General features: G+C 44.6%; 1 protein-coding gene across 4 annotated transcripts in view; it reads right to left on the bottom strand.

Annotated features, from left to right (window-relative positions):
• Window positions 1–8,818: 8,818 nt before the first annotated feature.
• Window positions 8,819–23,450, bottom strand: part of DLGAP1 (DLG associated protein 1) — a 136,635-nt gene continuing 122,003 nt past the window's right edge. For all 4 annotated transcript variants that reach the window (XM_035564147.1, XM_035564148.1, XM_035564150.1 and 1 more), the window contains 4 exons: window positions 22,611–23,029; window positions 14,224–14,315; window positions 12,017–12,169; window positions 8,819–9,191 (listed from right to left, as the gene is read on the bottom strand). In XM_035564147.1, the coding sequence (XP_035420040.1) occupies window positions 8,982–9,191; window positions 12,017–12,169; window positions 14,224–14,315; window positions 22,611–23,029 (874 nt within the window). In that variant the 3' untranslated portion in view covers window positions 8,819–8,981. The remainder of the gene's footprint in view (window positions 9,192–12,016; window positions 12,170–14,223; window positions 14,316–22,610; window positions 23,030–23,450) is intronic.

Here is a 23,450-nt window from a genome sequence, read left to right as displayed (position 1 = left end):
TTGCCGTGTTGCCCTCTGGGTTTACGCAAATGTGGCACAGAGAAGAATTAGGCTTTTGCAGTTTCATGTTTCCTTGACCTTTTGAGAGAGGAATTAAAAATCAGATCCAACTTCTGCTCCCAGTTACAATGCTGAAAGTCCAGAGCAAATATAATATACTGGCTCCTGAGGTGTGGGAGCAGAATTTCATCTTGCCTATTGAAAAAAACTGAGAGAGAGACGAGATATGAAGAGGTCTGAATAAAGGCTGGATCATCTGAGCGCTAAACCTCTCTCCCAGGTGGGTGCAATTACTGTGGGTGCAATTGCTGGTGTGTAAGCAGATTCCTTCACCTGCACTGGTGGGGATTCTGACTTGGGATCAGTGCAATGTAAGGAGAAAATACATGTCTCCTCCAGCATGATGTCTGCTCAGTGTGCTGAGGAGCGTGCCGTGGGAAGAAGCTCGCAGCCAGCAGCATCCCTGCTGTGACGCAGCTGCTGGAGCCCGGTGGTGGTGGCCGTGCCTGCTGCAGCAGCAGCAGTGGGGCAGACAGAGAAGCTGTGCCAGCACCCGTGTCACTTGACACTTAGAAAGCCCTCAACCATTAACGCTAAGCTCATGCATGCTGCTTGACATGAAAACATTTCCAGTTAAAGATCATTTCAGACTGTTGTTATATTGACTTACGCAAATGTTGACAAACAAAATCTGATTGGATTACGCTCTAATGACAATCTCTGCGTGCTTCAACAGGTTTTCTTTGTTTTGGCTTGGTTTCTTGAATTTATTTTCAGCCGTCCACTGCTAAGATATGTTTTTGTTCCGAGAGGACAAATGCAGCGGGGGGCTGCTTTCTACCTGGAATCTCGACATTGCCTGGGAGAAGCTGGCTGCCATGAATCATCACGGTGATGCTGTACAGCACACACACAGCTTTTTTTTTTTTCCCCTTTTGGAGACAAGCACGTGGCTATTAAACAAAGGACAAGAAGTGAGGGGAGTACACTGCAATTTGCTAATGTGTGGCTGGGTTCCCAGTTCCCTGTGCATTCTTGCAGCCAGACTGCAGTCGTCATGATGCTATTGCCAGGAAAGATGTAAACAAAAGGAAACTCTCTCTGTCAGTTGAAACATTAGGTTAATCGTGCAAAATAATATTTCGTAGTCATTCAGGTCGAGCCATACGCTACCTAGTTATCAAATATGCTATTCGTTCTATACAGATACACAGCTTCATTGGCATAAAGCACCAGTTTTTACATCTCTTTAAATCACAGCAGTATTTACTATGTGGTGAGTCAGGGCACTGAGCAAGGCCATCGGACCCTGTCATGCAGGACTGTGACTTAAAATTCAGGTGCTTTAGGCATGGCTCTTTTGGGATCACTTGGAGATTGGCAAACAGACGTTTTTCTGTTGAAGTAGTTAAACGATCACCTTTATGCCTTAGCCAAATTTCACAACTGGAAATTATTCTGGGGTGAAGTCTCTTTTTTTCCCTAACACTGCAATCACAGCTGCGAAACTTCACTTAAAATCAAAGGCCGGTGTTTATTCTGGATTAAAACAGCTGCTAGCGAGATGGGAACAAGACTCAAACTCTTCTTTCCCACCATGAGGGCTTACCCAAGAGCAGTGACAGCCATGTACCGACCTGGAACTTTTAACTTACATTATTTCTGTTAAACCTGCGCCATGTCCTCATCTAGTCGGCATCTTTTCAGCTGTGTGTGATGAAGACCTGCCCCATGCAAGCCCTGGTGTTGTCCAGGGACTTGCATCTCCTGTGTCTTCAGCTGGGGTTTAGGGAGCTGCTCGAAGGCATGATGCTGCCCTGACACATTTGAGGCTTGCAAATGGCGTGGTGTAAGTAGTAGTCGTGGTGGTACTGATGCCCTGGGAAGGGATGTCAGATACTCAGAAACTATTTAACGAAATGTTGCTCCATGATGGGAAGGAATTTTCACCTTTAGCTGTTGCTACAGACTGTGACAGCAAACGCTTTTGCCACAGATTAAATTATTGCAGCTTTAATGCTGGTGTCCACCCTCTTCTGCCCCATCCTTCTCCTTCTTTCCACTTTCTCCTTCCCTAGGGCCGATGGTGGGACTCCCTGCTGCAGCTCTCAGTGCTGCAGCCTGTGCTCTCTGTGCTTGTTTTGCCCCAGTAGCAAGGCTGAATGCCGTGGCAGTTTTGCTGCATCATCTGTGAACTGCCTGGACATTGTCAATCTTTTACCTTTCACTGTCAGTGACTGTGCAGAGAGACGAGGAATGACACACACTTAGGTGCATCGGATGTCTCCATCTCCCCTTAGGCCTAGGGTAGATGTGATTTGCCAGCGCTAGCTACAAATTGAAGAAGTCTCAGTATTTTATTTTTTTTCCATGTGATAGGAAAGTTTTCTTCCTAAGACTAGCAAAACAACTGGAGCACCATGAGTTATTACCATGAACACTTATTTCACCACCTTCCCCCACTGAAAAAAAAAAAAAAAAAAAAAAGAACATGCTAGAGGATGACAAATAGCACAGCCCAATTCATGCAATGCATTAACATCTCACTGCTACACACTTTCTGGAGCATATACAACAAAAGAAGGAATGATTACAGTTCTGGTTCAAGGACCACAGCAATCCAGTGCTGAACACGCACTTGTGAAGCAATTCCAGATTGCAATTCTGAGCACCGATAGCCAGTACAATAGGAAAAATAAGCCACGCTGTATTAAGGACATGCCTTTGATAATTCTCTCTTTATAGCTAAAAGCCAGGGATAGCTGGTAGGCTTGGCATCCCGCTGGGGAAATGGGACAGTTGCACAGGAAGGGGTTGCCTTTTGCCATTTCACATCTACGCTCCCAATTTCCAGCCTCCAGCCTGAACCCTGTGCCTCAGCACGCAGCTGTTTGCACAAGTGACTTATCGTGCCTCCATGAGATACCTGGCACCCAGAAAACATCCTTCTCACTGCTGTACTGCTTTAACTCCTCGCAAGGCCCATCCCTTTCTGCGAACCTTTGACAGCTTTAAAACGTCGCAGAGCAGCAGCTTCCTGGGGACGCTCTGGGGCTGGGCATCCTCTGGATTCTCCGGCGGCGCTGAAGCACTCCAGCATTTCTCCTCTTTGAATAGAGCTGGCAAAATCCGTAATTGCTTCCATTCTGCTTGGCTGGGAAAGAGAAAAAACCAGGCACCCCACCACGGGGACTGCTCAACGCAGACAGATACGATGGAGGCCTCTGCACCAGGGCTCACCCACCAGAGGTGATGGCCATGCTCAGGCCGGTTGTTTGTTTGTAAGTTTGTTTCTTTTCTGTCTGTATTTTCTCTCTATTTTTTTTTCCCCTTTCATGTTTTTTTTCTTCCCCTGGGTGGAGCAGCACCGGTGAGGTGATGACTTACCTGCCACAGCTTGGGAGATAGCGATCTTGAAGACAACGTTCACACAATGCCCCAGTAGAGCTTTTCTGGCTCTGATTTCTATGATTATGTTGTTACCGGATCAGTGAAGAGAACCATGAAAAACACAATTACCAGGAAGCCCTGCTCCTTTCCTTGTCTCTTTGTCTTGCTGCAGATCGGGCATGTGACTCACAGAGAAATAGAAGACTGGCTGTATTCGTTTGTATGACCCAAAAGGGTGCTGCCTGCTGATCAGACCCAAGCGTGGGAAAGCCTGGCCGCTGGCTGAAAAGGCCGGTCACGTCATGTTTTGCAGCTGGCATTCAAATGCATCCTGGTGAATCAGGCGATAGCAGCTACCTTTCCTGCTACGACGGCAGCTGAGCAGGAGCAGAGGCGCTGCGAAAACCTCCCTCCTGCATCGACAGCACGGGGAAGGGAGGAATGAAGGTTGTGAATGAGCTTGGTGTGGCAGGACGGCAATTTTGGGGGGCCTTTGGCGTGGCACCAGACTAAAGGGAAAGGGGACAAGCAGGCTTTGACTGTGGGTGTTGGTGGCAGTCTTGCTCAGTGCAAACCCACCTGCGCATCACGGGCTGCTCGGGCAGACCGTGGCTGTCCCCTTCTGATGCACAGTGGGGAAGGAGAACCTCGTGGGCTGACTGCCACTCCAAGTATTATGAATTGCTATCAAAAAATATTGTCTGTCTCCAAGTTAGCACAGACTCAGCAGATTTGATGGGCGAGCATGCTCCAAAGGGATGGTTAAAATGTGTTATTTGCCTATTGCGTGCTGCAAAAATAAATATCCAAAGCATGAGAGAACAAACTTTGGCAGACAAAGCGTCAACAAGCTGTGTTTGTGGGGGAAGGCTCATAATTTGGAGGGAACGTTGAGCTGGAAGGGAACACTGAGTATAAATAAGGATAAAGTTTACCTTAAGCAGGCATGAAAGGCAGGGCTATGAGCCACAGCTTGGACTTTGCCATTCTTCCGGTGAGACAACAGTCTGTAACAGGTCTGCTATCTCGTGCTCTCTGATGTGGCCTCACTGCAGAAAGATACCAGCCACTGCAGGAAGGTTTTTAAATAATAAGGCTTTTTTTTGGGGGGGTGGGGGGTGCACCCCTAGTTTATCAGTTTATGAGTGACCAGGGAGACTGTGAATTCCCGCAGATGAAAAGAAATCCCACTGTCAGATCTTAGTAGTAAAACATGGTAAAACTTTTAGCTGAAGTTTTGCTGCCTCTAGATCACAAATCTTTTTGATCTCCCTGGGTCTCAAGAGTGGACAAATGGTACACGGTGCATCGCTGGCATGCTATTCGTATGGTTGTGAGGCTTATAGACTGAAATATGTTAAAATGCCAGCATTTGCTGGTACAGCCGAGAGCAGTAACATCATCTGGAAACACTGCTACAGGATTTGGTGATTGTTGTTATTACACGGACTGGGAAAAACCCAGCCAGAAGGCAAGGTGAAAGGAAGCCCAGCCACTTCTGCTCAGCACCCCAGAGATATTTCGGCCATCCCTGGAGATGAGCATGGCGCTGAGGGAGTTCGTGTGGCAAAACACAGAGCGGCGCAGAGCTGCTCCAGGCCTCGTTGGCCACTGCCTGCCCAACCTCTGCCAACCCCAGCGAGGTGTGGACAGCCCCCATGCAGAAGTGCCTTCGGAGGTTTTCCTGAGGATCAGGGGTGGGATGACGGCGATTTTTGGCCTGTGAGGAGCCCTGTGCTGAGGGCACTGCCAGGGCTGGCAGCACGGCTCTGCGCCTGAGACCTGGCAGGATTGGTCTTGGGCTATGAGCACTAAGAGAAAAACAGGCCGCTGGCTGGGCCTTTATCCTCGGCCACCTCAAGTGAAGCCTTTTGGCGGTTCCGGGAGAGTGAATTTGTATTGAAAACCCACAGCTCTTACAAGTAGTGCATTAATTATTTTATTAATTTGCTCTTTTTACATTATGGGAAACATTCATCTATTTACATTTTCCTGTCCACACACAAACTAGATAGATAATCCTATGAAAACCCAAATCATTAAGCCATAAAAACACTCTCCTCTGTCTAAAGGCTTTCAAATTTGTGTCTTTTGTTTCAAATCAAAAACATTTTTAAAATCATGTTTGGGAATGCAGGTAGGCCAGTGATTTACATTCCAGTTACTTAAAATATGCATTTGACCTTTTTCCTTTAAAAAAGAAAAAAAAAAGAAAAAAAAAAAGAAACAACCAGAAAAACCCAATAAATTCACAAAGATACAGTTCAAATTAAAATGATAGTGCACATCAAAGCATTAAGGGAACACCAATAAATAAACTGAAATATATTACAAATAAATTATTTCTATTTACCTTTTCAAATATTAAAAATCTTTAATCCATTTCTTCATCTTTCTTTACAAAAAGATTATGAGAATTTTATGGAAACATCTGCAAAAAATATAATAAATACTTTTTTTTTTCTTTTTAACTTTTGAAGCAGGAGACAAAACCAACCTTTTCTAAAATTTCCCCAAGGAAAAAAAAAAAAAAAGAAATACTTTAGTACGAAAGTGAAACAGAATATAGGCATTTTTAATTTACACTGGGCAGGTTAGACTAAAAACAAATAGTTACAAATTATACTAAAACAGATGATACAGCAAATATACTATTTGTGCATTAGTACTGGTAAATGAGTCAAGTGGTTAACTCGTGGCATTCTAGGGGCAGAAGTATTATATTTTATATTAACTGGTCTTGGCTGTATTTTTAAAATTTTGCTAAAAAACTAAGCAAACATTGCAATTCTCTCTCCAGAGCCAAATGATCTAACAGGCATTCAGCTAAGAATAGATTCATTTAAAATATATAAGAAAAATATTCTGTGATATACAAATACAATAATTCATAAAAGACTAGATAGTCTTCCCTTTTCTGCTTTTTTAGGGGGGCACTTGCTAGGTATAAATTTCTGTAGCCACTTGTCAACCAAAATCTTAACTCATCTTTCATAAAACATCCACAAAACTAAATAATCTGAAACACAGCTGTGAATGTGGACTCTCACCTGGATACAGCTTTGTATACCTCAGTACAAATGAGTTCCAAATAATTAATACTTAATATGACTATATGCTCAAAAGTGGCAGTTGGCACTAGTATATACTGCAAACACGGTGATGTTTCATTGCTGCTAAAAGTCAAATGAAGTGTTTCAAAACTAGCAAACACACAGGTATTCGAACGCTGAGCGGGTCAAACCTTTCAAAGCTCCTATAACACAAAGCACTCTAGGGTTACACTGGATTTCCGATTACTCTAGTTAAAAGTCTTTTATATATTAAATTATTAGCCCTTATCTTGTAAACCACAGCAGTAAGTATTTGTGCCCTGTTTATAAAGACATAGCTCAGATATCAATGGCTTTGAGAGGTAGCAAATTCTCTAGTGGTTTTAGTACGCTCTCGTGAAAATACTTGGTGCCAGAACCCATTACCTCTCCTATTTTCTTGAGTAAAATTAAATTAGCACCTGGCTATGATGTCGTAGGAAAAGAAGCTGTCTGGCATGACCTCGATGAATACTTTTAGCACGAGTTTCACTTTTCGATGACAATTTCCAATGCTCTGAAATGCGAGCTGCAGGATTTTGCCAGCCCTGCGGTAGGATGTCGCAGAGGCTGGGCCAGCTTTTAACAGCTAAGGGCGTAGGAAGCCAGCGCTGGTTTGCTGCCCTCAGTGCACACCGTGCCCCACCATGGGGGTGGCTGTCCCTAAGCCTGTCCCCAGCAGGAGCAGAAGGCCGCCTTCCTCTTGCAGGTGCCCCAGGTGATGGATGGGGACCACAGAGCAGTCCGGACAGCATCACCCCCGGGAGCCTGGGCACAGCCGCGTTGGCCAAACCCACTGTCCCCAATTCTGCTGTCCCCAGCAGGTGCCAGGGAGGCACGCGTGCGCACACCCACACCCATACCTTGTTGTCGTTGGCACACGGGGCACAGCTTTCCTTGTGTTGGCACGAGAGCTTCCCGCAACTGAGCGGGCAGAAGCCCCCAACTCGGCTGGGGGGCAGCTGGGGGGCTGGCGAGCAGGGCCGACCGCTCCCACTCCTCCCCAGCCCTATTGTCTGTGATTTACCCCCGGTATTAATGAGCTACTTGGGATGCATATTTTTCGTGATTGCAAAACAATGGCAGGAGCGGGGGTAGGAAAGCTTGTCATGGAAAGAAATTAAGTTCATATTGATCCCATAACTTGTGAAAAATACTTTATTGTTCTTGTTCAGATAGGTACTTTATACTATTAAGAGGAGACTGATTTAGAAACTTACTCCTAGATACGGACCGTTTGGTGATAAGCAGTCTGCACGATAGCATACAACCAGCTGTGGATAAAGCAAAGCCTCGCCTGGAGAAGCATCGCAGGCTCTGTGTACAACAATTTGCTTACAGGTGTTGGTGTGTGGCTGCGTGTACATCTGAGATCGGATAGTCCCACCAAGAGTAAGACATCAACAAAACCAAGCTTTTTTTTTTCTTTTTTTCTTTTTTTTTTTTTTTTTAACCAATATAATCCATACAATACAATACAAGAGGAATTGACAGTACAGTACAATTTTAAAAACTCTTAATACTTGGACAAGAAAATCCTTCTTTTATATTATCTTCAACTGTCCTTGCTTCTTATCTCCTTCCTTTTCACTCTTTTATTGCCTTTCAAAATAGATTATTTCCCTGGAAGATCGAATTTACAATCTTCTGCTGATTGAAATGTTTAAGTAGTGATTGATGAAATAAAAATGAGGCAGTTTGTGCAGCTGTGAGTGTGCAGGCATCTTTCCACAGGATCTTTTCTATCCCTTGCCATCTCACCTGCAGGATATGCTTCCATTTTTCACCCCCAGCTCTGTGTTTCTACCCTCCCTCCCCACTCCCGCCCCAACCTCTCCCCCCGCTTTGTGACTCCTTAAATTCAGGTGAGAAGGTGTGATTCGGAGGTTTAGAATAAAGTGCGCCATCTGCTTTAGAAAAAAAAAAAGTAATAAAAAGAGGGGAATCCGAGTCATAGCTCCTTTCATCTTTTATGAGGAAGACGGCAGAGTCCAAAAGGATCACCCTGCGTGACTGAAATTTCCAAAATCCCCTGCGGTTTGATATTGCTGTACACTAGGTAACAGGCTAGCTTTAGATCAACTAAAGGTCGTGAGTGGGTTAAATGGAGCGCCTACTGTACAGGAACGCGTGTGCATGGGAGTCTGAACGCCGCGTTTACTGGTTTCAAACAGAAAGAGGATCGCACTCGTTTACATGAGGCAAGGTGGCAGCATCAGTACATGTGTGACAAAGCATCGTGATGACATGGGCAAACCTTCAGGAAGCAAGGGTGGTTAGAGGACACCTCTTGGAGGACCGACAACTATGCCACGGCAGTGGGATTCATCAGGGTCACCGGGACTGTGTACAGAGAGAGGGGAGGGAGGGGAAGGGGGAGAGAGCAGAGATAGGAGGAGGTACAAATACTCGGTGGTGGTGACCTGGAGCAGGAGCCTAGAGGGGCAGATTGTACAGGAGACTTGTCTTGCCAGAGAGAGTCCTCCTGGTCGGATCCCTTCATAGCCTGGTCTGGGCTTCGGGGATGTATATCTCAATGCTTTCGGCGCTCTCGGTGGCTGAGTTCTGCCGGACGGACGCCGCGCGCTTGGCAGCCATCAGCCGCTTCCGGGCCTCCTGACGCTGCGAGCTCTCCAGAGAGCGTTCCCGGATGAGCGGCACCTGACCTTTCGATGGCTTCTTTGGCACTGGAGGAGGGACCCTTCTCTCCTGATCAAAGCAGAAGGTTAATGGCATTATACAGCTTCTCAGGGAAAGGCGGGAAAAACTAGGACGCGTCAGTAGTTAGAACACACATTTTACCTACGGTCTGTTAGCTCCTATCTGCCCTTTAGTCTTCAGTGAACTGGCTAGAAACTGAGCTAGAGAGGAGAGCGTCTCAGGCGCGGCCTCGTACCACCGGCACTGCTTCACGCGGCTGAGGAATAAATCCCGCTCTCGGCAGCGCGACCCCGGGGGGCCCCGGCTCCTGCAGCTCTGTTAACAAGCCCGGCTGACCGCAGCCGGCACCGCCGGGACGGGGCCAAGATGTGCACGTCACCTCACCCCCCAAAAACGGCACCGAGGCAGCGCGAGGTGGTCCTGCAGCAGCGCTGAGATGCGGTGGGCTCGGCATCCCACCTGCGGCTGTCACCTAGCTGCCTGCGTGCGGTTGGTGCATCAGGGTGATAACCGTCAAAAAAATAGCAACAGAACCAGATATTCACGTACATTTTTCATAGAAACTTAGTAGCCTGCCCCCAAATCCCCCGCTTCAGGTCTGCCTGTGCAAGCTCGTATAAACCCTGGCCTCCTGCTAAATAGGCATGCCACACTACAGCCACCTCTAGCTTGAAAAACTGGTAGGAAAAAATTGAACACCATGAAGAGAACATGCATTAATCATCACGGTGGCGGCTAGCTCCAGATACGCGATTGACAAGGAGGACTTTTATGTACAGCCTGGTGCGTGGGTACAAAAAAAAAAAAATCAGAGCGGGATCTCTCCTGAAAAAGAAAAGTGTATTCAGGCCTGAATTTCAGGCGTCCACAAAGACTTTGTCAAGTTAATTAGATTGTCTTTTAAGTTACATCCCCTTCCAACTGTGAACACGGCCTCTGAACGAAGGGATTTTATCACACTACAAAGGTCCCATTCTGCCCTTGCATTTTCTCTCATGCTGATCACAACAGCGTCCACGGCTTGAAAGATAAAGGTGCTTAGTTACACTTATTCATACTTTGCTTTTTCCTTCCATCCAAGGATTAATCTATGCTGCTTAAAAAGGACCCAATGGCAAAGGCCAAAGGCAATTGCAAATATCAATTCCACTGAAAGTTTTTTCTTTCCTTTTTCTTTTTAAGAAATGAAATGTTCTGTTTCATTTAGAATCATAGACAAATGCTCACTGAACCAGGAACATAGTCAATGTAATTCTTTAAAATGTGTAATCTTTACCTGCCTACGGTAGGTCCCTTTCTTCAGCACTACTTAACTTCCTTTAACCCGTTATAGTCTTCTTTTTGTTGGAAACTCTTTGAAATGTTTTTCAGAAGCAAACAAAAGGCACAGTTTTTTAAGGAAAGCTGTCGTTTCTTACTGCTGCAATTAAAAACACTCGGCCTACCCACTTGACTAGATAAGCTAACGAAAGCTTATCTAAAGACCATACACCAGCATTTTTGTGCATGCATGTTTGGCGTTTTTAACTTCCTTTTCTGACAGATATTGGAAAAAAATAAAAAAAGAAGATAAGAAAATGACTTGCCTTCAGTACCTTGGGCTAGGAAAACACATTCCCATGCATCCCCCTACAAAACACTAGGTGTGCACAAATGGTGTGAGCATGGCACTGCTAAGTCAGGAATGAATGAGTATTTAGTGTTGACCGGAGGAGGGAGAGTGCTACCAGCACTGCCTTTGCAAACTTCCTGCTGCAAGATTAACGGGGTTCGTTATCGTTATTGTTATCTGTCCAAAAGAAAACACCGCTTTGGTCATCTGAAGCGAGCTAACCATGAGTTCGGGGGGCCCAGACACATGGCTGAGCCACTGTACCTGTAGGTCTTGTCCCCCTCCTTCTGGCGTCCCTACCTGCTTGCTCTATTCATTGGTATCAGATCAGCCACAGAAAGTCTAATGGAGAGTCAGCCATCACATTACATATCTACAGGAGTGCGGCAGGGCATTAGACTGTTGGTTCCTCTAGGAACAGGCCTGCCTTTTAAGTACCTGCTGAAACATTTGTGTATTTTGGCTCACCCCAGTGCTGTTCGTCTTGATGTGGATCGTGAGGAGAAAAATAAGGCAATGGTGCTGAATGAGAATGGGAAGTGAAATGTGGCTCACACTTGGAGATGTGGTTGTTTTTTCATGGTGACAGAAGAAGACTACATTTAAATAAAAACCCCAAGGCTCCAGATGATTTTATACTCTCTTGGATAAACAGCACTACCAGCCAAGTGGACCTGTTTATGAAATCACCCATTAAAAACAAACAAACAAACAAACAAAAACCAAACCAACCAACCAAACTAAAAAAGAACAACAACAACAACAAAAAAGATGTGGAAGTTCTTTCATGTGACATTTTGGAAGGCATATTTTTGATATTGCTCTGTTTGTAATCTGGTTACCAAAGTCAGTGATGGTTACAGTGCTTCCCTAGTTTTTTCAGTAACACAACCTAGAACTCTTGCTATATGCAATAATATGAACCGTAAATGTGATTTATTTAATTTTAAGAATCAATATATAAGGCAGTTCCTTCCAACGATTGATCATCTAATTATGATTAAATGTAAAGCTTAACAAAGTACCACATTCCCATTATCCGATTCACAAAGACAGATTTGGTTTAAAAATATGCCTGAAACATATTACAGATAATATCCCAGATGATTATTATGTAAACATTGTCATTACAATGAAATTAATTTGATATGAGCTTCATTTCACATTTTTAACGTCAACGCTGTAACACAGAGGCCTATTTAATTTGTCCAGTATTTGTGCAGGGTTTTAAATGAAGCATACAAAATCTACAATGTTCTACCTTCTTGTCATGAGGATCCATCTGTTTCCAATTATTGGCCTTTAACTGATGAAGTTCATCAAATTTCATACTAATATTTTCTATGGACAACTGCAGCATATCCCAAAACCCTGCTAAATCCTGGGAGGTCGGCCGTGGATGTGCATTAGGATTCTGTACAACAGAAGAAGAAAAAAAAAACAGTTGGGCTTTAGTACTTCTTAATGTAAAGCATTTGTGCAAATGGTTACAAATCTTGCTAGCAAAGCAGTTTCAGCAGAGAGAGCCATCAAGGAGACACAGAGGGAGAAACAACAGAGCACCGACTGGGTTTTTATTTGCGAAGGGTCTGTGGCAGCATCAAGCCACTGTGCCCCCATGGGCTCCTGGGCACCACCAGTGGGTTCGAGGGTGGTATCCTGATAACACTGAAATTGATTGCCAGCCTCCTCTTCACTTTAATGAGGAAGGGTTCCCCATGATATTGATGCTTGTAGGAAGACTGGGACCTGTGAAAGTGTACTGTTGCTGCATGTACAAATAGTGATGGACAGATGCACAAACACTTTTCCCACACAATGAGAATCTAAGGGCTACAAAAATACACCATTTCAGGTAAAATTGCCTGTCATACACCTCAGGCCATTTTTTATTTTTTTTTGGACAAGAATAATCTCTGCAGGGTGAAAAGCTCTGAAGAAAACATGCAGAAGCACAGCAATCTACTTTTTTTTTTTTTTTTCAGGCTCGTTTTTGGGAAGAGTGATATGCCAAACACAGTGCTGGCCCACAGCTGGTAGGCCCTGGACCTTGAGAGAGGCAGGACAGCCAGGGTACCTCTTTCCCTGCACCAAACACATCAGCTGCACCACGCTGGATGTGCCATGCAGGGCTTGCAAGTGGGTTCAGTTCATCTTCACCTTCAAGCTCACGGGCCTCAAGAGGAATCCTCATTGCCTAGTGAGCCCAACACAGTGAGCTCTGGAAATATTGCACGTGCAGTAGGCATATGTGAAGTGTATAAATACATAAATAAATTATTATTAGCCCCCCCAAATGTTGTTTTACATGGCTCAAGTGTCACTTTGTGCTTAGGTTTTCTTCCTCACCTCAGGAACAACAAACCTGAGAATATCCTAAGTTTTGCTTAGGATACTTCTATTTGTGATTTTCACCTCAACACTGACAAGTGATTTTGATAGCATGGTTATACCACCAAAGCAGCGACTGTAGAAAACAATAAAATATATATTTTCAGATGCATACGAAGAACGGAGATAATACCTTCATTCTTAGTTTTTCAGTGCTTGACACTAGCAGGTTGCTCATTGTTGGCTTTTATTTACAAGATGCACAAACATATTTTTTTTTTCATTTTTTTTCTATTAAGAATTGGAAGGCTTATTCAGAAAGAAATTATTTCTGTTGCATTTGTTCACTCCAGGCAGATTTTGGTTTGGGTGTGGATTTTCAGGGGTGCATTAAATGGAGTAGAAGACGGCCACCCCATTGTGGCGAGTACCACAGGGTTTGCTTTCCCCATTCTGTGATGGTAGAGCATGACAATCTGTGCTTTCTGTGCTTCTAGGAATTTATGCCAAAATTGGGGATTAAATGTATCTATTGTGCAAAACTGTTAATTAAAAATTTCAAAAACTTTTATAAGTGCTTGTGTTTTAGGGAATACTGTTTTAGGTACATGGTATGAAATATATTATTCATTTATTATCAGGAATATAATTGTGATACTACCAATATTAATGGCATAAAAATAGCAAATACTACTAATAATAGCAGTAGCATATACCAGTTGCATACAGTAATAATTATTATAACATACTGGCTCTTTGCCTCTTATACAGGCAGCATTGGGATTATGTGAGACATCTGGTCCACCCTGAAAGACCTCAAGAAGGCACCCAAGCATCTCCATGCCCACAACAACCAGAACTCAGAGGTGAAGGGACTGACCTAGCAGCAGAACTTCAGTGAAACCTCACCCAAAGCTTTTTGCCTTTCTTTGTTTTAAGGATCTCAAACTATTAGCAAAACTCATGCTGACTCCACTGAGTTTGACAGTGTTACTCTCAAATTCACGTCAAGGCCTTTACTGCAAGAAGTTGTAGACCCTGCTTGTCAGAAAATGTCTAGTTTAGGTGTTTGTTTGCAGAGGCAGTTCCTCTGGTAGTAAGAGGTACACAACAGTATTTATCAGAAAAGTTACATACCAGGTTTTCTTCACAAAGTTCTCTGAACTGGTAAAATTTCTGGGCCATTAGGAGCTGGGCACTGCCCACCGCAGTTCGGATTTTCCCTAGAACTGAGAGAAAAAAGAGGCGTAAGTCATGGTGTTCTCCTTGCTGTGGCCAACCAAAAGCCTACAAAATGAGAGGAGAGAGATCTACAGGAGCCAGCTCCAGTTTTCCTATAGAGTGTTGTCTCTCAGACACGGGTTATGGAGAAGCTGACGAAGCTGAAGGCAGATCTGTACCAGGCCAAGGCAGGCTGCAAGGGCTCTCAGGTCAGCCTGCATTGGCAAAATATTAATCTGTTGGTACAGCTGCCTCTCATTCTTCAGTGAAACAACTTCCAGCTGGCACAGAGCACTTTCATGGCAGTACAGATGTGACTGATCAAAAGCTTTTGCACCCTGCATAGAAAGCACACAAGAAATTGCACCTCTAAACAACACCGGGACGCAGGCTCAGGCTGTGAACACAACATGGCTTCCTGCACAATGGCATGCAGCTTTCCAAAACTGTCATCAAGCACACAGTTTGGAAAACGCTGCATGTACCAGCATCTCTGCCATCTCATGCAGCAACATGATGCCTTGTTTTCAGGTTTAACTGAGTGTTGCTTGATCTGACCCCTGGAAAGGGATTGGGGATTGTAATGCACACCGATAAATCTCATCCAGACCCTCTGAGGTGTTTTCTTTTTTTTTTTTTTTTTTTTCCCATGAGCAGTATCAGAAGTGGCTTCTGCCATTGAATGCAGGTGCCCAGGCACTGTTCAGGGAGCACTCACACCCTGGCCTCTCCTCCTCGCCGGTCCTAGCCTGTCTCTTGCACTGTCTGTAACAGCTCTGTACAGAAGGTGGGTTAGTTGTGGTCTCCTCCCTTTCCCTGCCAGCTGAAATAACTTATCTCCCAATTCTTTGGTTAAATAGAGATTTTCACTTAATTTAATCAAAAATAGAAAAAAAAAAAACAAACAAACAACAAACCACTTCATTAGTGAAAACCACGAATGGCAACCATTGTGTCACCATTTTCACCATTTCTACTCACAGATCCTTGCAGTACCCTCTGTCCCAGACATCATATAAGTACAGCAGCTTTTCCATGACAATTTTACAGTGGTGATGGAGGGACAGGAAATACAGAGACCTGAAGTGGCCTGCTCAGGGTGAGTTGTTGGCAGAGCTCGAAGAGATACTAGTCCTAAACTCCTACTCTCTGCATCATCCCTTAGGCACAGTCACTTTTTGTGTAAAACCTATCACAAAGGTGTCAGAGCTCCATTCGAAAATAGTGCTAAGTATTTTGATGAAAGGAAAAGAAAAAAAGAAAAGAAAAGAAAAGAAAAGAAAAGAAAAGAAAAGAAAAGAAAAGAAAAGAAAAAAGAAAAGAAAAGGAGAGGAAAGAAAGGAAGAGAAGAGAAAAGAAAAGAAAGAAAAAAGAAAAGAAAAAAGAAAAGAAAAAAAAGCCCTTCTAACAGTATTTTTGGTGTCTCGCAGTCCTGTGACCAGCTGCAACACGTGTTCGCATTGTGTGACCAGAATGCGGCCGTGCAAGGCTTGGTAAGAGAAAGGCATCTCCCAGGGATTCGCTCACGAATCACACGCTAAGCAAGCTGGCACAAACACCCACCGCGAAGCGAAACCAGACGCACAGTAGTGGGAAATCTGTGCTCTGCTCCTTAAGGGCAAATGGCTTTTCCGTCAGCAGCCTTAAAGCTCACTCCTTAAGGAAAAGTGGGATGCAGAGTTCATTTATACTCTAAACATACAAAGGAAAGAAAAAAAAAGTGGAGGGGGGGAGTTCGAGAGAATCTTTTCACATTTTTCGGGGAACTATAGGAAAGAGCTCTGTGAACACACACAGAGCCCAGACTTTCATTTTGTTCCCAGAACTCAGCTCAGCGCTGCCAGGAAATCGCCGTGAGCTGGAAGATCCACCAAGCAGAATATTTTCAGCATATTGCGCAGGGAGTTTTGCACACAACTCTCATTATTGTTAGCAAGGCTTGCGTGTCTAATTCTATGCGCACAGTACTGAAAATGGACCCCTTGGTGTGTCTAGTCATTTATGCAACCCAATATGCAAACCACTCAACTGAAAGGGCTCTTCAATAGTAGGAGGAGCTTCTCTGCGAGCTTTCATGTGGTTCCCATTGTTATGAAAACTCTTCCCACTGAGTATATTTGGGAACAGCTGCCTCATCTGGAGCTCGGCCACTCTGACGCTTCCCAAGACTTGGGAAGGGGAGAAAAGCGGTCTCTCAGCTTCTCGGGAGGGGAAAACAGATGAGACAGGATCCTCCTGGAAACCTGCACTAACCGAGCGGCAGTCGCATCCCGAGCACCAGCAGATTTAAACACACCTTGCTGGCAATAGATGGGAGCGTGCCCCTTCCTCTGGGGGAAGAAGAGCTTAATATTCAGAGATCTCAGCGGAGGGAGAAGGAAGTCCTTGTCCTTGGCTGCCTAGCGACTGGCTATTTGCCGAAAAAACCATCATCCCAGCTGACTGTGGGATGCATGCTGATGCTGTTCCCTATTGTTGCCACTTCTGCTGTAGCCGTGGCTGTATCTAGTCAAGTGTCACTGATTCCTCGCCCCTCCAGAGCAAGCAGTCTGTTAATGTGCAACCAGTCAACAACCAACCCCGTCACGGAAGTTAGGAGAAAAAAAAAAAAAGGGGGGGACAAAGCATGCGAAAGACTGAAAGGAATCTCTCCAGAAGGCACAAAGCCTTATCAATAGCCACAGCTCTGTTTCCAGACGCGTGTTGCTTTTAGTGTTTCGAGGCAGAGTGCCCAGTTTTCTTACTCAGTCAAAACCTCCAGTGCCAAAGAGAAGGGCCAAGGTGTAGTAAAATAAAAAGTCGAAACAGCCTGACACTTTCTTAGTAGAAAATCCTGAGAGGTTTGAAGCCATACACTGAAAAAGTAAATGGAATTGCAAAATTCCATCCAAAATGCATCAGAAAAGAACCAGAGAAAGCAAGGGGAAGAGAACAAATACATATAAACATTCAAATCGATGTTTTCAGCTAATAGGATACCAACAAAATACATAAAACCAAGTAACAGCAAAGAATACCAACCCATCAAGATGCAATCATAGCAGATTTAAACACCTATATAATGTTATTCATGCCTGCTTTCTTTTCTATACAGGGTTATCCAGCACACTCAGCACTGTCGGATCTGAATGCCTTCCAGTAATGCATGAAGCAATGTTATTAACATCCATCATATGCTTTGCAGTCACCCTGTCCCCAGGGGGAGAAGTGCGTACCAGTGTTTTTGTTTTCACAGTCTGATTGCTATTTTTTTATTTTTTTTTGCTTTGACCTCTCTTCCTTGTAAATCCAGTTATCTCCTACAACGACTTTTAAGAAACAGACAGTCATGTCTATTTTGGAAGAACTGCTTTTTTATATCTATTTTGATCCCATTCAGTTCATCTGGAGTGCCTCCTCGCTATTATTGCAGCAGACTGGAGGCCACAGAAAGTGATTCTGGGATAGACACATGCCGGGGAATTTCCTCATGTCCCTTAGCCCCTAGCCTGCTGCCCTTTTAAAACATGATGAAGTATAAACTTAGACTATATGCTGTTCAAGCAGTACGTGGTTGCTTCTCTTATTTTTAAAAATTGCATGGGACCTACTTTGGGATGGTATTGTTATAAGTATCCCCCAAAGTTTTCATGGGAAAAGAAATGAAAAGGATTGAAAACGCAAGCAAAGAACTGGTGATACCATCACCTGCCCCACCCTGGAAGGAGACTGTATGTCACAAGGATAACAAAATGCAAGAAAACAACAAAAACCAAGCAAACTGAAGTGATGTGAAAAGTCATCACGTAGGAGCCAGGGGAGTTTGGAGGAATGACCACCTTACTGGGTCCAATCTCTTTGCATTTCAACTTTGCCACCATGCCCCGGGGCCTAAGGAGCGAGGAAGGAGGCAGGCAGGGCTGTGGCTGGCAGGTGCCCCTGGTGGGACAACACCTGGCTGGCTGCAGGGCCCAGCCCTGCCCGAGGACCAAGTGTCAGGAGCAGTGGCAGGGGTGGCAGGCACCCGGGCTGACATTTGCCTTGCAGATGTTAGCTGCGCACTGTGCATATGAAGTAACCCTGCCATAGAGCTGTCACAATCCATTTCCCAGCCAGGATGGACCAGCGTTTTAGCCTATTCATCCCGACAGAGCTACATTTAAATAACGCCAAGCATGACAAAAGCCAGGAAATTCAGAGTTAAGGCTACTGCTCAGGTTTTAAGCTCAGCTATTAAGGAGAAAACAGCCAAATGGAGCAAACTTTGGAGCAGGCAGTCCTTGCTTTGAGTCATATTTACTTATGGGAGTGATCTCATTGAAATTAATAGGGCTGTCTGCATGAGTAAATGCTATTCACTGGGAGTAAAGCAGTTTCCATGTGCTCTCCGACTTACTTGGCTTCTATTAGCACACTTCACGTTTTTTCCCTAGCTACGTCGTTTCACTGCTTGTGGATTTCTTTTTTCTCCGCCAGCCTTTGGATGCCGGCAGGGCTGCCGGCCCGGAGCTGGCTTTCCTTGGAGAAACATCGGCGTGTGGAGAAGTCCCTTCCAGGGAGAAGTGAACACAGCAGCGGGAAGAGGAGTGTGGATGGGGTGTGTGGCTAAAGACAGGCAGCCAGGGTCCACAGGTTGGGCTGGTGGCTGTCCCTGCACAAGGCTGCTGTGACCCAGGTTGTCCTGCTACCACCCTGGGGATGCAATCAAAACAAAACAAAGCAGCAGAAAGCACCCAAACCGTATCATTTGCTAGAATTGGCTGAATTTACAGACTGAAGTCTGAAGGTTTTCACAGATTTGGAGCCAAGCTCTGCTCTCAGGCTAGTCCAGAGGAGTACAACCTATACGCAAGGCAGGGAGCAACATGTCTTGTCAGAGCCTTGGTTTTCCATTTCAGTTGTTTCTTCACCGGCCCGCCTCTCCTTGCCACTAAACCCACACCATGCCAGACTTGTGGTGAATCAGGCCCGCTGTTTGCTTTCGATGGTTATCTCAGCACGGGAGTTACGTTACAGCACTGCACGGAAGGGAAGCGTGTCTGCCGGTGCTCACAGCGAGCCTGCCGGCTCTGTCAGAGACCCGAATGCCCCACACAAATCCAAAACAACAGAAGGAATCCAGCAAAAGCCAGGCCAAGCCGTGGGGTTATGCCGCTGTGAAATAAAGAGGTCAGCTGCTGCCTGCTAGCAGCGCTGCGAGGCAAGCCAGACCTGTTGCTGCTAATGCTGCATCCGCATGTATTAATTGCTGGGGAGGTTGAAGCAAAAAGTCGTCAACACCAGCAGCCAGGCTCTGACTGAACGGCATTTCGCTGGGCTGAGGTGGGTGGAGAGAGCGGAGGGGAAGGAAAACAAAACAAAACAAAACAAAAGGTAAATGCTTGATTTCACTTGAGGCCTGATCCAAAGCTTCAATCAATTCTGATAGCGTGATTAGCCTCACATCTGTAATTAACTAATTAATTTATTTTTTAAATGAGAGCACTGGAGTTTGCAGCCAACACCCCCGTACCAATAAAATACACGGAAGCCTTATCAGGTGCCCTAGCCTGAAGTGTGAGTACTCTTCACCTGCCTGTTACACACACTACAGTTTTATCAGAAAATGATTTCAGATAAGCCCATAATATACCAGACAATAAATAATTCAGGGTGCAGGGGGAGCATTATTTCTCCCTATATTGGCATTTCACTGGGCAGCCACCGCCCCGCAGCTTGTTTTTATACAGAGCAGCAGACTCCATTCCTGGCTCAAAGCGTTCGGGCCCATCTGGCAGATTCGTTCCCAGCTAGATAATACCCCATGTCTCCCTGTAACACACCAGCTACTGTCAAGCAGCAGTGAGCCGGCTCCCCCGGACAGCTGTTTCGCACAAGGGCCGCATTGTCTGCAGGCAGCGCGGATCGCTTTACGGGGAGCGCCGGGGGAGCGAGCCCTCCGTCAGCTGCCGCGGCATCCAGAAAGCCTCGCTCATCGCACGCTGACATTATTTGGTTATCTGGCCAAACACGCGCTGCGGATGGTGGGTTGAAACAAAGGATGCGCTCCCTGCCCCGGTTGTGTTTCATCAGCTACACTGAACCGCACGCACCTCTTCTCTCCCCCTCTTCAAAGTTTGTAGATGTATAAAAAAGGTGCAATTTGGGGCTGGGTTTGTAACAACCAGGCTTTTGTTTCTGGCGCTGCCGAGCGGGCCGTGTGGCCCCACCATATGCTTCTCCTTGGCACCAGGTAGAGCAGGATGTGCCGAGCCCTGCGGGAGGCAGCTGCCCCGTGCCGGAGCGGCCGGCAGCATCACGCCAAGATCGGCGCCTCGGCAGGGGCTGAGCAACGTGGGCGACCCCTTTCCTCCTCCTGCTTCCACGAGAAGCGCCGGGCAGAAAAATCTGGAGGGTGAACAGCCCGCAGGACACATATCATGTGTGCTATGAGGGGCATTGGTAAGAGCCAGCCTGGCTACGCCTTTATCTTCCCCACAACAGACTTCTCTCACCGACGGTTAAAAGAGCTTTCAAAACTATCATATATCAAAGGGAGAAAATTCTGCACACACACATACACTTTCTGCATGTATCAGGCCTGTAAAATCCACGTCTTTTCCCTAAGGTGAATAGCTGCTTCGGTGGACAAGTAAAATATGTAGGTCTTTCCACTATTGCTGGTCATTGTGGCAAAGAGAAAGCAAGTGGGTTTTGTGGCTTGGACTTCCAAACAGTTTGTCATTTCCTATTTTGTTATGTACTCACGCATCAGTTTCAATCTAAATTCTCTTAGTTCATGGCTTTATTTCTCACATGTTAACAAAACAAAACCTTTGCATTCTGGTACATGTTCAATGAGATTTTTGAATGCATTGATAATGTAAATTAAAAATGAGATTAAAATACTCTAAAACTTGGGGAATCTGGTTGTACTTTGAAGGTTAATCCTTCTGTATTTTCCCCCAGAGGAAATAGCTAACCTATTATATAATAGAAATTTTGTAGAAATAGAAAAACTGAATGTACATGTTAATGTAAATGCTAAGGTTATCTCATACTTTCCATTAGAAGTCAATTTCCAGTTGCTTACAGTAATGTCTAACTATTTAAATCTAACTTCTCTATGGTTATTTCCTACACTGGGTCGAATGGAAAGTTTTAGCAGAAATAGATTATCCATTACTAATTATTTAAAAACTACTTTTTTTTCCAGTGTCGATTCCTTTCCTTTCACAAATCAAAACCTTTACACCTCAAAAGAATTACAGATGAATCTGAAATTTGGTAGAAGGAATCCTGGAGCTGAAGCTGTAGGAGGTCCAGTTGTAGGAGTTTGGTAGGACTTTATTTTGGGGGTTGTAAAAGTGGTATTTGCTATATCCAAGAAAATACACTTAGGTCTCCCAGAATTATAAAATAATGAAATCTTGATATTCAGGTGCACATTAGTGTTTTCTAGAAGCTCCCTCTGAGAATTTGAGAAAGCTTCATTCACAAGGAACATGCTCCTCAGCCCACAGATTTACCCATGTCCAAAAGTTGATGGCTAGCAATAATACTGCTCCTTGTAATGGAAGTAAATGGAAAAAAGATCTGTTTTTACTGGAGGAAAAAATGCTGGACAGAGAGCCACTTGTTCACCTCTTCTTCCCTAATTAGTGTGAATATATAAGACGTGAGCTACCCGAGTCTTCTTACTAGTGAAAGTTTACTAGACAGGAAAGTGTCATTCCCACTACTTTATGGGTGGGATAATATGTCTTGTAGCAGTGACAACTAAGATGTAGGTTGCAAGAGTGTGTGTATTTATTACAGAATATGGAGAGCTTGTTTTACTGGGAGGGTCAAAGAGGAATGAAAACTGCAAGAGACATGAGGGGAGACAATGACTTGGAAGCAAAACTTGTAACTTGTTTCAGCTGGGAGATGCATCTGAAGGCTCTGATGCAAATTACCTTCTAAAAAGGCAGTGAAAATATGAATTTAATGAAAAGGAACCAGAATCTGTTAAATTATACTCTAAGGTTGTGAGAAGTGATTTCAAATGGAAGAGTTATGAAACATCAATACTGCAAGATCCCTATCCAGGATCTCCTAATTATCCATTAGAGTATGCAATCCTAAAAGCTACTACCTCTTGAGTTTCAGAAGTGCTGAGCATTTGCATTCCCCGTCAACTTTAATACAAATTATTGTATACATGCATACAGTCCTTTAGAGAATCACGACCATAGCTTCATTAGCTAAGTAAGACACGGCATGATACAGAATTCACAGGAGTCAGATTGACCTATATTAAATACTTGTTTCTAGTTGCAATATTATTGTAGTCAGTTACTTACTGTCCTCAGGTAAGTTGTTTTCCCGTTCTTCTCTCTCCATCTGTTGGCACCAGCCCTCCATACGATCTCTCTCTGCCTGAAGTAGCTTCAGAAACCAGTGGCCATCTCGTGGGCACACTGACCTTTGAACAGCCTCCAGAGGATCTTCAGTGATAGAGTCAATCCAGGGGTCAGGAGGAGGTAAAATGGACGGATCAAAATCTGTGTCAAAGTCATCATCCACTGCACATGCATGGTAATGGTTTCCTGACCCTTGTATGCTAACGGTAGAGGTGCTTGCATCTCGGGAAAATTGTCTTGACATTTGTCCAGAACACATATTGTCCTCTTGAGGGTCGATTATTTCAAAGTTCTCATGGAAATCCAGGTCTGCTTGCACAGCTGTTGTTACACTATTAGATCGTGTAAACCTGCGAAAGCTTTGGAGGGCACAAACACAACATGTTTAGCAAGCTTTGGCTAGGTGGCATGAGGTAAGTTAGGTAAGAAAGGACCTATTAAGAGTCTGCCTCTCCTCCTAAGAATAGCAGTTATGGCTCTCAGTGCTACATTCTGTTTTTTCTTGAAATGATCAGCATAGACTTCTTTTCTCATTGCAAGCCAACAAACATCTCTTTTTTGCATGCAAGCTCACTGCTTACTGAGGCAAGCACCCCTAATTGTGTCATTTAACAAAGCCAAAGGCTAGCCCAGGAGATAACTAATAGTGTTGGTGGCTCAGGATTTTAGGTCACCAATTCATGGAAGGTTAAAAGGGTCCAATTTGAAGCACTGACTGCTCTTTCAACTTTTAAAATGCACCCCCCTTTGAAGTTGTGCACCTGAACTCACAAATCATAT

The sequence above is a fragment of the Cygnus atratus genome, chromosome 2, assembly GCF_013377495.2.
Source record: "Cygnus atratus isolate AKBS03 ecotype Queensland, Australia chromosome 2, CAtr_DNAZoo_HiC_assembly, whole genome shotgun sequence".
NCBI classification, from domain to species: Eukaryota; Metazoa; Chordata; class Aves; order Anseriformes; family Anatidae; genus Cygnus; species Cygnus atratus.
Note: the sequence above shows the minus strand (reverse complement) of the source record. Positions and strands in the feature narration are given on the sequence as shown.